Source organism: Trypanosoma theileri (genome assembly GCF_002087225.1).
Source record: "Trypanosoma theileri isolate Edinburgh chromosome Unknown TM35_Tth_5_V1, whole genome shotgun sequence".
Classification (NCBI taxonomy): Eukaryota; Euglenozoa; class Kinetoplastea; order Trypanosomatida; family Trypanosomatidae; genus Trypanosoma; species Trypanosoma theileri.
Window position 1 is genome coordinate 751857 of NW_021639847.1, and position 12746 is coordinate 764602.

A 12746-nucleotide genomic window follows, 5' to 3' on the forward strand; every position below is an offset into this window, starting at 1 on the left:
TTAATCATTTCTTTTTTCTTTTTTTTCGTCTTGATAATGATAATAAAATACTTCACTGACCACGTTCAGGTATTTGTTTTTTTTTCCTCTACTTGACTTTTTCTTCTCACACTTTTTCTTACTTTTTTTTTTTCTAAACGAACCCTAATCAACCAAAAAGAAAAAAAAAAACCCTACTCGCAACGGTTTAAAAACCGGTGAATCTAGCGCGAGTAATAGAGCTGCACCTATTAACAATAATGAAAATGACAAAGAAAAAAAAAAACAGAAGGAAAAAGTAAGAAAAAAAAAGGAGACGGAAACCCCCCCAAAAAAAAACAATAATACGGCAAATGTAAGTTAAAACTGTTCTATTTTTTTTTATTCTTTTTTTTTTCCTTCTCCAAACCGCTAACCTCAGAACACAAAAAAACTGTTTTCCTTAGCTTTCTTTTTCGGTTTGATATTACGAATCTTTCCTTTACCATTTTTTCTTCTTTTTTTTTTATTTCCTTATTTTTTTTTCCTTCATATTTTAGATTTGATTCTACGCTCCCAGAGATCCCTCCAAAAAAAAATTTTTTTTTCTTTTTTTTTTTAAGTTATTCTTCTTACCTTTGCGTGTAAAATCAGCTTCCTCATAGCTGACCGGATGCCTCAATCTTCACAGGCTTGCTCACCTTGCCACTCTGGGAGCCGACAGCCTCCATCGCCTTGACAACGTCCATGCCCTCCAACACCTGACCAAAGACAACGTGCTTGCCGTCGAGCCACGAGGTCTGCGCGGTGCAGATGAAGAACTGCGATCCGTTCGTGTTGGGGCCGGCGTTTGCCATGGAGAGTGTGCCAGGGCCAAAGTGCTTGCCGGCCTTACCAGCAAAGGACTCATCGGCAAACTTCTCACCGTAGATAGACTTGCCGCCAGTGCCGTTGTGGTTGGTGAAGTCACCACCCTGGCACATGAACTGCGGAATAACGCGGTGGAAACCACTGCCGGCGTAACCAAAGTTCTTCTCTCCCGTACAGAGCGCACGGAAGTTCTCTGCCGTCTTTGGAACGGCATCAGCGAAGAGCTCAAAGACGATGCGGCCGGCCGGTTGACCACCGATGCTGATGTCGAAGTACACCTTCGGGTTGGTGGGAACGGTGGGGTGGTGTGGCTTGTAGGACATTGGTAATGTGGTTGGGTTTGTTAACTTTTTTTTTTTTTTACTAAATACAGACGTAGAAATAAATAAGTATAAATAAGAATAAGAAAAAAAAAACAAATGAGGAAGAAACAGTGGGATTTCAGCAAAAGAGTATTTAAAGAAGATAGAAGAGAAAGAGAAAAATAAATCGGAAACCGTTAGACACACATATATATATACAACGGAATAATGAAATCAAATTACTCATTATTGTCCCCTCAAAAGTATTTGTAAAACGGCACTTGTCTTAAACTGTTTTTGATCAAAAAGCATAGATAACTATAAAAAAAAGAAAGAAAAAATAGAGGAGAATGAAACTCCCTATATTTATGAACCAGATTCTCCCGCTAAACGACGGAACTCCTTTGCCAAATTCCAACACGTCTTTTTCTCCTTGGGGTTGTAGTAATACACTCTACCCTTCTTATCCTTGGTTTCTTTCCACTCTCCACTTTGTAGTGCTTCTTGTACCTTCTTATCGTAATCCACCACAGGAGACGAAGTGAGAGAACAAACTCCAAAAGAATTATCCGATGTTACTTCTACTGCTAACGACGGAACTTTTTTGGCACTACTACTACTTGGTGGTAGTGGTGGAGGAGGTGGTGGTGGTGGTGGTCGGGGCAGAGATGGTGGAGGTGGTGGTAATTTCTTTGATAATGGGGCTACTGGTGTATGGTTCAAATGGCTCAAAACATAAGAAGAAGAGGTCTCTTCTCCAGAGTTCACAAACGTTTCAGCTGATAAAGGCAATGATGTCTGTTTCTTTAACTCATTTTTCGCTTCTGTCGTCTTTATTGATTGAATACGACTGTCACCCAAGGTAGAAACGGTATCGGTTGCATTGGTTAAGGCACCAAATTTATATCGAATTCTTTGAAATATGTCGGCTACTGGAGACGCAGATTGTGGTGGTGCATTTATTTGCTGTATCTGATCCAAAAGAAAGGAAATATGCTCTTGTCGTTCATCACTTATCCTGTTTCCTCCTGAAGGAAGGGATTGTAATGCAGAAAGAGGAGGGGGAAGTAAAGAAGAAGGAGGAATAGAAATATCGGTGGTAACAGCATCTTTCAAACTTGAGAGAAGTTTAGATTGACAAACTGCAGACTCGTCGCCTACGCTATTCATTTCATTCACATTGGGTACGGACCTGAATTGTGACTCAACTTTAGATTCGGTTTCATAGGAATCTACTACTTCAATAATGAGCTGTGGCGATGATGAATGACGTTCTCTACTGTTTGTATATCGTTTAGTCGTACTATTACAAACACCCCAGCAAGGGTCTTGAAACTGAACATCTTTTGCTCCAGGGCTTCCACCATTTATGGGTAAAGATGAATTTCTCCTCTTAATATGAACTTGTGAATAAGGTGAAAAAGAAACACAAGGGAGTTCTCCCAATACTGGTACTGGAGATTTCTCACACACCCCACTATCTACTATTATATGAGTCGATAATTTATTCTTTTCAGAACTATGCCCAAGTTTATAGGAGGTTATTTGATCACACTCCTTTTTTAACTCAGCAATGTGTGTATCTATATTTTTTCCATGTAGTTGTAAGAGATAAAAACGGTCTATCAAAACAGAAGATGTATTCCAATCTTCTGTACTATTGACTAATTCTTGATTTTGACCTGGTGTCACAACACGTCTGTCATTGCATATTGCAGAGAATTTACTCTCCATCCATGTGAAACCCTTTGTGAGAAAAAGAAATAAAAAGAAAATACCGTATATATAAATATATATTTGTCTCAACAAAAGAAAAAAAATACATATATGTATAAATACAAAGAAGACTAGATATTACATCTGAAAGATAAGTAATAAATAGATAGAGATAGAATGAGAGGGTAAAGAAAGAAGAGCCATTTCGTTTAATGGCAAAAAATGAAGTCTCCTTTTCGTATTTCATAAGAAATACGAGAAGAAATGTAATATCACTTCACTTTTTTCTCACCCCACCTCCCTTTCACGTGTCTCAGAAGTCAAACAAAGAGACAAAGGACAAGAGCAATAATATCGGCAACTTCACAAGCATTTAGAGTAAGGAACACCATGAACAATTCTAGTCTTACATTTCCATAAAATTTCATCAAATAACATCAATGTTTTCATCCACTAATGCGTGTTTGTGGTTTATTATCGGGAGTGTCCTCTGTTCCCTTAATCTGCTTAAACTCCACTGAAACAGGAGAATCTAACTCTACAATAGCAACCTTATAGTCATCCATTTCTTTTATTTCACCAACCTCATTTTTGTATCGTCGACCACGCATGTTGCGTACCCGAATTCGGACAACATTATCAACACCATAAATATTCCTCAAATAATTCGCGAGCTCCGCTTTGGACATGTCGCACGGGATGAGAAACACTGGTCGGGTTGTCTCATTATTGAGAACGCTGTCCAACATTAGTCGCACTTCCACGTCGGGAAAGTATCGTGCGAAAAAAAAGGGAAAAAACTCCTGTGAACGTCGCAACCCTGTTGGCGGTGGTCGTTGATGGGGCCATCCCCATTCCTCCGCCTTCTTCTTCAGAAACCCCATTTTACCAGCGATTGGGTTCCACAGTCGACTGCGGCCAAAGTAATCATTCACTGCGGGTTCCGGGAACGGACGAGGGTCGGGCCGCGTGTGTTGATATTCCCACGTGTTCCAGCCGGCGTGTATACGGCCCATACGGCGGCGCCAGAGATTGATGCCTTGATTGACCAGCGGGCGGTAAAAGCGGCCACGTGTGGCTACTGTCAGTGCGGGAACGGCGAGAAGAGAAGCACCACCAGCGGCAAGTGGACTGCTTGAGAGAGTGCACGCAGCAACACGACCGCCACCGGCAAGCCGCCTTATGCCGGCAGTGGTCATTTCTGCACAGGGTGCTATTCCTATGAAAGGATCCCTTACTACTACTGGACAGAAAGAAAGAAAAGGTGTTGAAATAGAAAATAAAATGAAAAAAATAAAATAAAAAAGTAAAGGATAAGAAAAATAATGAGGTAAAAGGAAACAGAAAGAAGGGATAGAATTTGAAGGCTCACTACTGTGTGGAAAATAAACCTTTTCTTTGGGGGAAGGGATGAATGCCTTCTTTTTTCGTTTTTTTTTTTTTTTTTTTTTAAGCAACTCTATGGATAAAGAGTCAAAACACGGAACCACTCTCGCGGGTTCACACGTCATGTTCGTTCGACTCTCTCTCTATATATATGGTGATTACGCTACTGGAAGAGAATAATAATGATAATAAAAGGAAAAATAAATAAAAAAAAAGGGAGGGAAAAACAAAACACACCGCACTGTGATTGACCCACTCTGCCAATAAATGTATTACGTCTTACTTTCGTCGCCCTCCATAATAATGTGCGATAATGCCTGTAATGTCGCCCGTTGCCGAACTCGTGTCGCCTCCTGCGCTTCCCGCCACTGAGCTTGCAGACGTTGCTGTTCACTTTCTGCCAATCGCAGTGACGCCTCCTTCTCGCTGAGTTCCCGTGTGAGACGAGTATTTGCTTCACCAACACGTGCAAGTTGCTCACGAACAACTGTTAAGGCTTCTACAGCACGCATCAGCTTGACTGTTTGCTGATGTTCTCGCACCATAGATGATGCAAGTTTCTGCTTCGTGTCATCCAGTGCTTCAATTAATTCTGTTAGTTGTTGTTGCGGTGGCGGTGGCGGTAGTGGTGGTGGTGTTGTTGCCTCTTGTTGTTCTTTTTTTGCTACCCAAAGTTCCTCCTTAACGCGTCGTAATTCCTCTTCAACACGTCGGAGCCTCGCCGTCTCGTGATGGTGGTTGGCTGCAGCCTCTTCAGCATCCTCAAGACGTTCTTCTAGTTTTGCTATAACAGATCTCTTTTCATCAATCTTTAACTTTGCCTCCGCTTCCAGTTCATCTAGTGCCAAGTCTTTTTTTTCAATCGTCTCACGCAAATTATGAAGTGTGCGAAGAAGGTTATCACGCTCACGATCCATGTTTTCTTTCATCTGTTGAACTGACAAATCAGAATCTTGTTTCTGCTGAGACATAACTGCCAATTCACGTTCCTTCTCTGTTACACATGCCAATAGACGTTCATTCTCACGTGAGAGTAGATGCTCTGATTGACGAACGATAGAGAGAGCATCCTTCAGTTGCCTCAACTCCTCCATATTCTCCTTCTCTCTTTGCTGTTTTTCATTTTCTTCTTGTTGAATAACTGCAAAAATGGGGTCACATCCTACATCTTTATGTATGGGTGATGTTACCCTTGTCGCCTGTACCTGCAACAATGCCTCACGGTAGTGTTGCTGCAATGAAGCAGTGTATTCCTCCCAAGACTTCTGATAACTACGGTGTTTTATCACTATGGATTCATATTCGTGATGCAGCACTTGAACATGTCTACCGAGAGAAGCAAAAAGATCAATCCACATTGCAGACTCTAACCGACGACGTACTAATAATTCATCTAACTGAAGACGATATATTTCTTCAGATAGATGTAACTCCTTTTCACAAGAGAGTAAAGAAGTTCTGCAACCTAATAAATCATTTTGTAGCTTTTTCATGTGATTTTGTGTTACCTCATTCTGCTTCTCTAACCACTCATTCTGTTGAATAGCATCATCAAGACGAGTATTTAATTCTGTAACTCTATCATTTGACAATTTTCGAACCTTTGAGAGTTCTTCACTCATACGTTTTAAAGAGGCAGCTGATTCTTTTTTTTGTTTAAGCAAATCATTACGTAATGCATTCGTTTGCTCTTCTAGTTCCACACGATTTCTTCTCTGAAGAATAGCAGTTTCTTCTGATCTACGTGAGAGTTCATCCTTTAATGCAGAAATCTGACGACAGAGTAACTTCTTTTCATTTGAAGCAGATTCTGTTAGTGCTACATGTGCCTGACGTACATCATTAAGATTACGGCGTAAATCTTCTTCTAACGCGACACGAAGTGAAAGCTGTTCTTGTGCACGCATAAACTTTTGTTCAAGGTGTTCGATATGTTCCTCTTTGGCTAAAATATTCTTCTGTAGAATTTCCTCTTCCACACTGGATACATGAAACTCCTTGTATGGAGGTATTGAAACATTGGTAACCACAGCACGTGAAATACGCTTTGAGCGGCACTGTGGTGAGGAAGAGTTTCTACCACCAACGTCTTTACTGTAACTACTACTATCATTACTGTCACTACTACTGGCACCAGTGGAAGAGCTTTCAGTGTATGTCATGCTTTCAGATACTTTAGATGTATTCAATGCTGTGGTAACGCATGGTAAAAGATCTGTATTACGCGGTTGCGGTGTTACATGTGGACTAACAACAATGGGAGATGATAAATCCAGTTCCTGGCTTTCAATTTGCTCATTGTGATTATCCGTCACTGTACGATCTATTTGCATTCCATCTCTTGTTGGATCATAACCACACGGTACACCGTTTAGCGCAAACAATCGCGGTAATAGCTGAAGGAGTCGCTCTGCGTAATTGGGTTGTGCCACACAGAATGGGTTTTCCCGCAATCGCAGTTGCTGTGGAAGAGTTGGTAGACCTATTGATGCTCGGGGTGTTTCCACCCGCAAATCTTGAAGATCTCTACAATTCTCTAGTGAACTTTCTAACTCTGACAATGTTGCTATTTTATTCCCACAAATATCAAGATGAAGCAATAACTTTGGACACGGCAAACGACGAAGACCCCTTAAATCTGTCAATTCATTAAAACTAAGAGATAACCATTCTAGACATGGGAGATGTTGAAAACTGTTAATGCTTGTTAAAAAATTACTAGAAAGGTTAAGACGTTTAAGCTGTCGAAGTCCTTTAAACGCGTCCTCATCTACTGCCCTAAGTTCATTTGCACTAATATCAAGTTCTGTGAGGTGTTGTAAATGACCCAAACACTCAATTCGTGAAATACTATTCATATGAACGTTTAATGAGGTAAGCTGTGTCATGTATTCCAAGTAACGGATATTACTAAATGAAAGGAGATTGCGACAACATAAAAATAGGCTGCGCGTGTGACGAAGTGTGCGAAGAGTTTCTTCAGGTAACGGCGTATTCTCCACAACAGGTGCATGCGCACGCTGAAAGACAAGAATCTTTGCTGGTGACGATGTCGCACTGCAGCCGATAGAACTACGTCGCTGCTGAATGGGAGAAGACTCCCTCTTGTTGGGCAACAGCAATAGTGGACCAGGCCGGCGTGGCACTGGTGTGCCAGCACGTACAGCTGGCGTGTTAGCTCGCATGCTAGTACAGCAACGTTGCTGTTTTTTTTTTTATTTTTATTTCCTTATCAATTTCTTCTTCTATTATTGTACCCTCGTGCGTGGAAAGTACAAAGGTATAGACTACAACAAAAAAAAAGAATACTAGAGGTCATGTACAAGAACAAAGTAAACAAAAAAGGAAAGAACATATTGCTTGAAGAGTAAAGGAAAAATAAGGGGGATGAAACGATTGGTATCAAACAGAAAGAAAGAAAAGAAGAAGAAAAAAAAACCATGCATATATGTATGTATGCATACCTCCTTGTGTAAACGTATGTATGTTGACGTTGAGCAGAAACACCAAATAGGGAGAGAAAAAAGATAGATAGATAATGACAAGTTATGTCTCTCTCTCTCTCTCTCCCTCTTGGTAAAATGAGGCCTGTTACATATTTATCCAATCATACTGCGTTTACGCCCGCGAGCCCGCACTGCCTCAAGTCTTGCAAGTGTGGCGGCACCCTTCTGCGCATCTACTGTGCGGCGGTAACCATCAAGAACTAGCGAAGAGGCAATGTGCTCGAGATAGGGATGCGATGACTTGATTGCACGCTCCAGCACGTACAGATCCACCGCCCGTTCTTCCGCACTGTTCTTGTCCATCACCAGACCAAAATCCAATACAACAAGACCATAACGAGCAGACGTCTTTTTCTTATATTCCTCTTTAGAGGTTTGGTAATCTTCCAATAACTGCGTCGTACACATGAAATTTGATGTTGTTAAGTCTCCGTGGATGATGTCTGCGTTATGTAGAAGACCAACGATTTCTCCTATACCCTGCAAAAGATATCTGTCCATTGTGGGAGCAGCATTCTTCGCTTGCTCGACAGATTGTTGTTGCCGTTGTTGATTGTCGAGAATATCACGTACAGTAAGGCCTTCAATGCGTTCCATTATAATTGCACAACGGTCACGATCAACAGCAAACACAGTTGGGGCGGTTACGCCATGTTTACGACATCGCATAAGTGCACGAGCTTCACGTACAGTTCGCTGTTCACGAAGCCTCTGATCCAATACAGGATGACGATAATCCTTGCGAAAGCGATGTTTACAAACGGCCCGGTAGTTGTAAAAGTCACACTCGTACACCTTTGATTCCGCACATTGTGAAAGCACAGAACCGACTTCCACAGAGCTTGTGTGCAATTCCATTTCAGTTCCTTTGTCCTTCATCACTCTTTCCTACCCATAAGAACGGAAGAAAAAACAAAAAAAAAAAAAAAACATTAACAGTGATCATAATAATGATAGTGGTCCTCATATTTTCTTTGATGGAAATGAAATAAATAAATAAAAAAAAACACCATGTCCTTCTCATCCAAAAATAAACACTGTTTCGCTCAAATAAAAGCGAAAGAAAGAAAATATATATATCAACTATAGGATTCTGGGGGTGGGAGAATACATCTTGTATAAGAGAAAACAATAGAAAGTGAAAAACATGGCACACTTGCGCACAAGAAGAAAAAAAAAAAAAGAGTGAAAAACAAGAACAAGGAAATAGTATAATACACGTATAGATTCAACCTTGCGTTTTACTTCCACGAAAAAAAAGCAACATCAAAAGCACAGAAAGGAAAGAGTTTGATTCAGTATAATCGAAGCTATGAGTCTCCATATCTCTCAAGCGTCCATTCACTGGCAAATCAAGTAATTCATTTAAACAGAAAAAAAGAAAAAAAAAACTACAGCACACGAACAGGTTGAGAACCTACGAAGTGGGAAACCTTTACATTCCCATCACAGCTACACTCTTCCTTCTAGAGAGTACTGGAGAAGGGTGGGAAAAAAAAAAAAAAACTTCAATCGCCAACTTCTAACGCAGTGTCTTATGGAAATAAATCAACTCAAAGGGAAAAAGAAAGAGTAAATGAAAACAAAAACACTCCTTCTTCATTTAATCCCATCTCAACACGCATTCACCTTCAGAAATATCCAAAATAAAGAAAAAAAAACGACCATGTAGAATACCTATAGAATGGATATATATATAGAGAGAGAGTGTGTGTGAAAACAAAAGAAAAGAGGTGAGCCTTCTCTTATGATGATTTCTGTTCGGCACTCTTTTTTTCTTCCTCACTGTTACTACCGACTACCTCGTATGGAAGTTCTGCGTCACGCTTTAGTAGTTTCTGGGAGAGAGAAGCGATCAGAATGGCACAGAGTGGGCAGGCAATGAGCATAGACAACACGGCGGTATTCTTCATAACACGTCCATACGCTACACGCCGCTCCGCCTGGGCTATCTCCTCCTCCGTTACCGCACGCAGTAACTCCTGCTGAGCGTTAATCATTGCTGCCGCGCCTAGTGCACCCTGTACGGATCCCTTTCCCAGAGACCCAATACCACAGAATAGAAGCTCACGCCATGTTAGGGGCATGCGCATGAGTCGCGGTGTCAGTACGGCAACCACGAAACGGGCGGCCAGACCGGCCACGGTGACGGCAATGGCGTATCCAATAAAGTCACGGTTAAAGACTTCGTGCACGTCAATATCCGCCCCTGTGAGAGCGAAGAGGGCCGGCATGACGGCGTAGTCCCAGACGGTGGCGAGGCTCCGCGCGAGATCTTGCCGGACTGCAGCGCCATTACCGGCCGCCCGCCGACTGCTGAGACGCCCAAAGACGGCAGCCATCGCGCTGGCCCCCACACCGGCACCCCCGAGGGAGGCGCCCATGCGGCCGGCAGCCAACACCGCGAAACTCAACAACAAAAAGAGGGCGAGCGCCCAGCGCCGGGCGTGAGTGGCGTGCCGCAGCGTCACACGGAGAGGGGCCGCGTCCGAGACAGAAATCCACTCCCCCTCTTTAAAAAGAACGTAGAAGAGAAAAAAGTACATGATGCCGCCAAGCGCAATTCCTCCAAAAAAACCGGCTATCATCTGCACAGGTGCGAGAATAATAGCGAGAGTCCTACTCATAGTAGAAAACTCAAACGCAAGGAGAAGTTGAATAGCCCATACACAAATAGCAGCATCTATAGTAGTACAGGTGAGCAGCATCATAGCCGGACCTCCTCGTGTTCCGTAACCTTTACGCTGTAAATCAATCAGAGCAGGAGCCACCACACTTGGGGCAATAGCAGAAACTATAAAACCCTCCATCATAGCCCATTGAAAATTTGGATATCCAAATAATTCTTTACAAAGAAAACCATGAACAACCGCTTCAGCAGCCATAGGAAGAATTCCAAACATCATATAAGAGAGAAGATTCTCCTTTAATGCTGTAATATTTAGTGACAATCCAGCTCGAAGAACTCCCACTGCAAGTCCAAATGTTCCAACGAATACCCGCATCGTTGATGAAATACCTGAAGTTAAATATCCCGTAGTTGGAATGTTATTGTATAAAATTCCAGCTGCAATAATACAAACAAGAGAAGGTACTCTGGAAATTCTTGATACAACAGTGCCCAAAACTCCAGCAAAAAAGATTGTAGTAGCCGTATCAAAGTATAAACCACCAGGAATAAAATCGGTGGGTGAAATAAGACAATACATAATAACCCATAATAAAAAAAAGCAAAATAGACGAAGTAAGAAAGAAAACAAAAACAGTCGGTACTTTCGATGAATTAAAGTTACATAAAAGCAAAACCGCTTACGGTCAAATTGAATAGCAAAATTTTTTTCGTTGTTTCCCACTCGTTTTATCTTATCCCAAGTATCTGCAGTAAAAGAAGGACGTCTTTCATACGGTTGGATATGCTTTTCAAAAAGAGCATGAACAATTTCAAGACGACGTTCTTCGCTACTCAAGGCATTAAAACTTCTTACAATGTTTCTCTCATGCATCAAGTCCTCCGTAGAAACGGGTTGTCGAACAAATATAGGTGATTCCGGCTGCATTTCCTCTGAAAATGGTCCAGGTACATGTTCATGTGTATATGAATTTGTGCTTGAGAAATCGACACTCACCTTTGTTGAAGCCCTCGAACGTACATCATAAGCTTGTGAGGTACGACGATGCGAAGAAGCCATTATTGATGTTGGATTTTGATAATCAACAAACACACTGGGACAGCGAGAAGAGGTTAAATCATCATCTTTCCTCGTGTGTTGTGATTGAAAAGAACGTGCTAGAGAGTGTGACGCTGTTTCTGATTTACTACATCGCAAGTCAGATCTACTTCCTTCGAATACTCTTTCAGGATGCTCTCCCGGTTCCGTGGCCACTTCATCCGAAAGTAAATTAATAATCTCTTGCTTCACACTATTAGTGCTTGCGTTACAAGGGGATTCTTCACCAAATACTCCAGAAGCTAAATGGATACTAGAAGATAACCTTACTGGATTATCATCTATACTAACAGAATGAGGAAGACATACCTCCTCCGAGGTTATTTTATTATCTTTGTGATGATTATTTGAGATGCCGCCTAACGGGGTCTCTGTGAATACGGTCTCTTGGTCGCCCAAATGATTTTTCTCCGCCAGAGGATTATTACTCGCCATTTGCCCAATGGAGACTCTTTAAAAACGTCACTAGAAGCACAATTAAGAAGTCAAGAGAAAAGACTTCAAATATTATTATTTTTTTGAGGGGGAGTGAGCTGTTGAAAAAAGAAATAAAAAGGAAGAGAACCGATGAATGAGGAGAAGTCCAAACACACAAAAAAAAGAGAGAAATTCAAAAAGAAAAAGGGTCATGTGTACGTAAATAAACCAAATAGAAATACGTACGTATTACAGATTGTTTTCTGCACCTATACAGACACCAGACGACATGGTGCAGAACTAAAAGAAAGGTAAGCCGAAAAAAAAAACTAGTGTTTGCTTCTACATGGGTAATAGAAGCAGAGATACAGCCTCAGTGTCGGAAAAAAGGGAGGAACACAAGTGCCCAAACAACCGCTCTCTTTTCTAAACGCACACGGTCCTGTCGTCTTCCATTACCTTCCAAGACAACATATGCTCTCCCTCTAAAGTGGCAGTAGTGTGGCCGGAAAAAGAGAGAAAGACATACAGCAAGGTCCGTAGCAGAAGAGCAGAAAAATATACGTGAGAAAAGAAATAATGTGTTGACACGGACAACCGAATGATCCGCATTTTACTTGACATCTATCTTATTATTATTTTTTTTTTTCGTTTCCCACTCCTTTCAATCCATTCATAGGCCTTGCCATCAGAGAAATAAACGTCACATCATGTGCCATACCAAAGTGGTACCACAAGTGAGGAGTTTTACAGGAGCACAGAAAGACAGTGGTAAAGATCATTGAGATTGGAAAACGCCAAAACAACACCAGACTGATCCGCCGCAGGTAGTTCCAGCAGCGCTGCTCCATAGCTTAGGGTTA

The 12746-nt window shown here is 41.5% G+C and overlaps 6 protein-coding genes across 6 annotated transcripts; all 6 read right to left on the reverse strand.

Annotated features, from left to right (window-relative positions):
* Positions 1-617: 617 nt before the first annotated feature.
* Positions 618-1151, reverse strand: TM35_000053750 (cyclophilin A; the record flags this gene model as incomplete). Its single annotated transcript, XM_029023030.1, has 1 exon — positions 618-1151. One exon carries the CDS (start codon positions 1149-1151, stop codon positions 618-620), a length of 534 nt encoding a protein of 177 aa, XP_028885845.1.
* Positions 1152-1496: 345 nt separating this feature from the next.
* On the reverse strand, positions 1497-2864 carry TM35_000053760 (uncharacterized protein; the record flags this gene model as incomplete). The annotated part of the gene is made up of 1 exon (XM_029023031.1): positions 1497-2864. One exon carries the CDS (start codon positions 2862-2864, stop codon positions 1497-1499), a length of 1368 nt encoding a protein of 455 aa, XP_028885846.1.
* A 428-nt stretch (positions 2865-3292) lies between these two features.
* On the reverse strand, positions 3293-4045 carry TM35_000053770 (putative protein kinase; the record flags this gene model as incomplete). Its single annotated transcript, XM_029023032.1, has 1 exon — positions 3293-4045. One exon carries the CDS (start codon positions 4043-4045, stop codon positions 3293-3295), a length of 753 nt encoding a protein of 250 aa, XP_028885847.1.
* Positions 4046-4504: 459 nt separating this feature from the next.
* On the reverse strand, positions 4505-7417 carry TM35_000053780 (putative MYH7B protein; the record flags this gene model as incomplete). The annotated part of the gene is made up of 1 exon (XM_029023033.1): positions 4505-7417. One exon carries the CDS (start codon positions 7415-7417, stop codon positions 4505-4507), a length of 2913 nt encoding a protein of 970 aa, XP_028885848.1.
* Positions 7418-7831: 414 nt separating this feature from the next.
* TM35_000053790 (protein kinase) lies at positions 7832-8617 on the reverse strand (the record flags this gene model as incomplete). Its single annotated transcript, XM_029023034.1, has 1 exon — positions 7832-8617. One exon carries the CDS (start codon positions 8615-8617, stop codon positions 7832-7834), a length of 786 nt encoding a protein of 261 aa, XP_028885849.1.
* An 866-nt stretch (positions 8618-9483) lies between these two features.
* TM35_000053800 (mitochondrial sodium/hydrogen exchanger NHA2) lies at positions 9484-11901 on the reverse strand (the record flags this gene model as incomplete). The annotated part of the gene is made up of 1 exon (XM_029023035.1): positions 9484-11901. The coding sequence occupies one exon, from the start codon at positions 11899-11901 to the stop codon at positions 9484-9486; it is 2418 nt and encodes an 805-aa protein (XP_028885850.1).
* Positions 11902-12746: the final 845 nt, after the last annotated feature.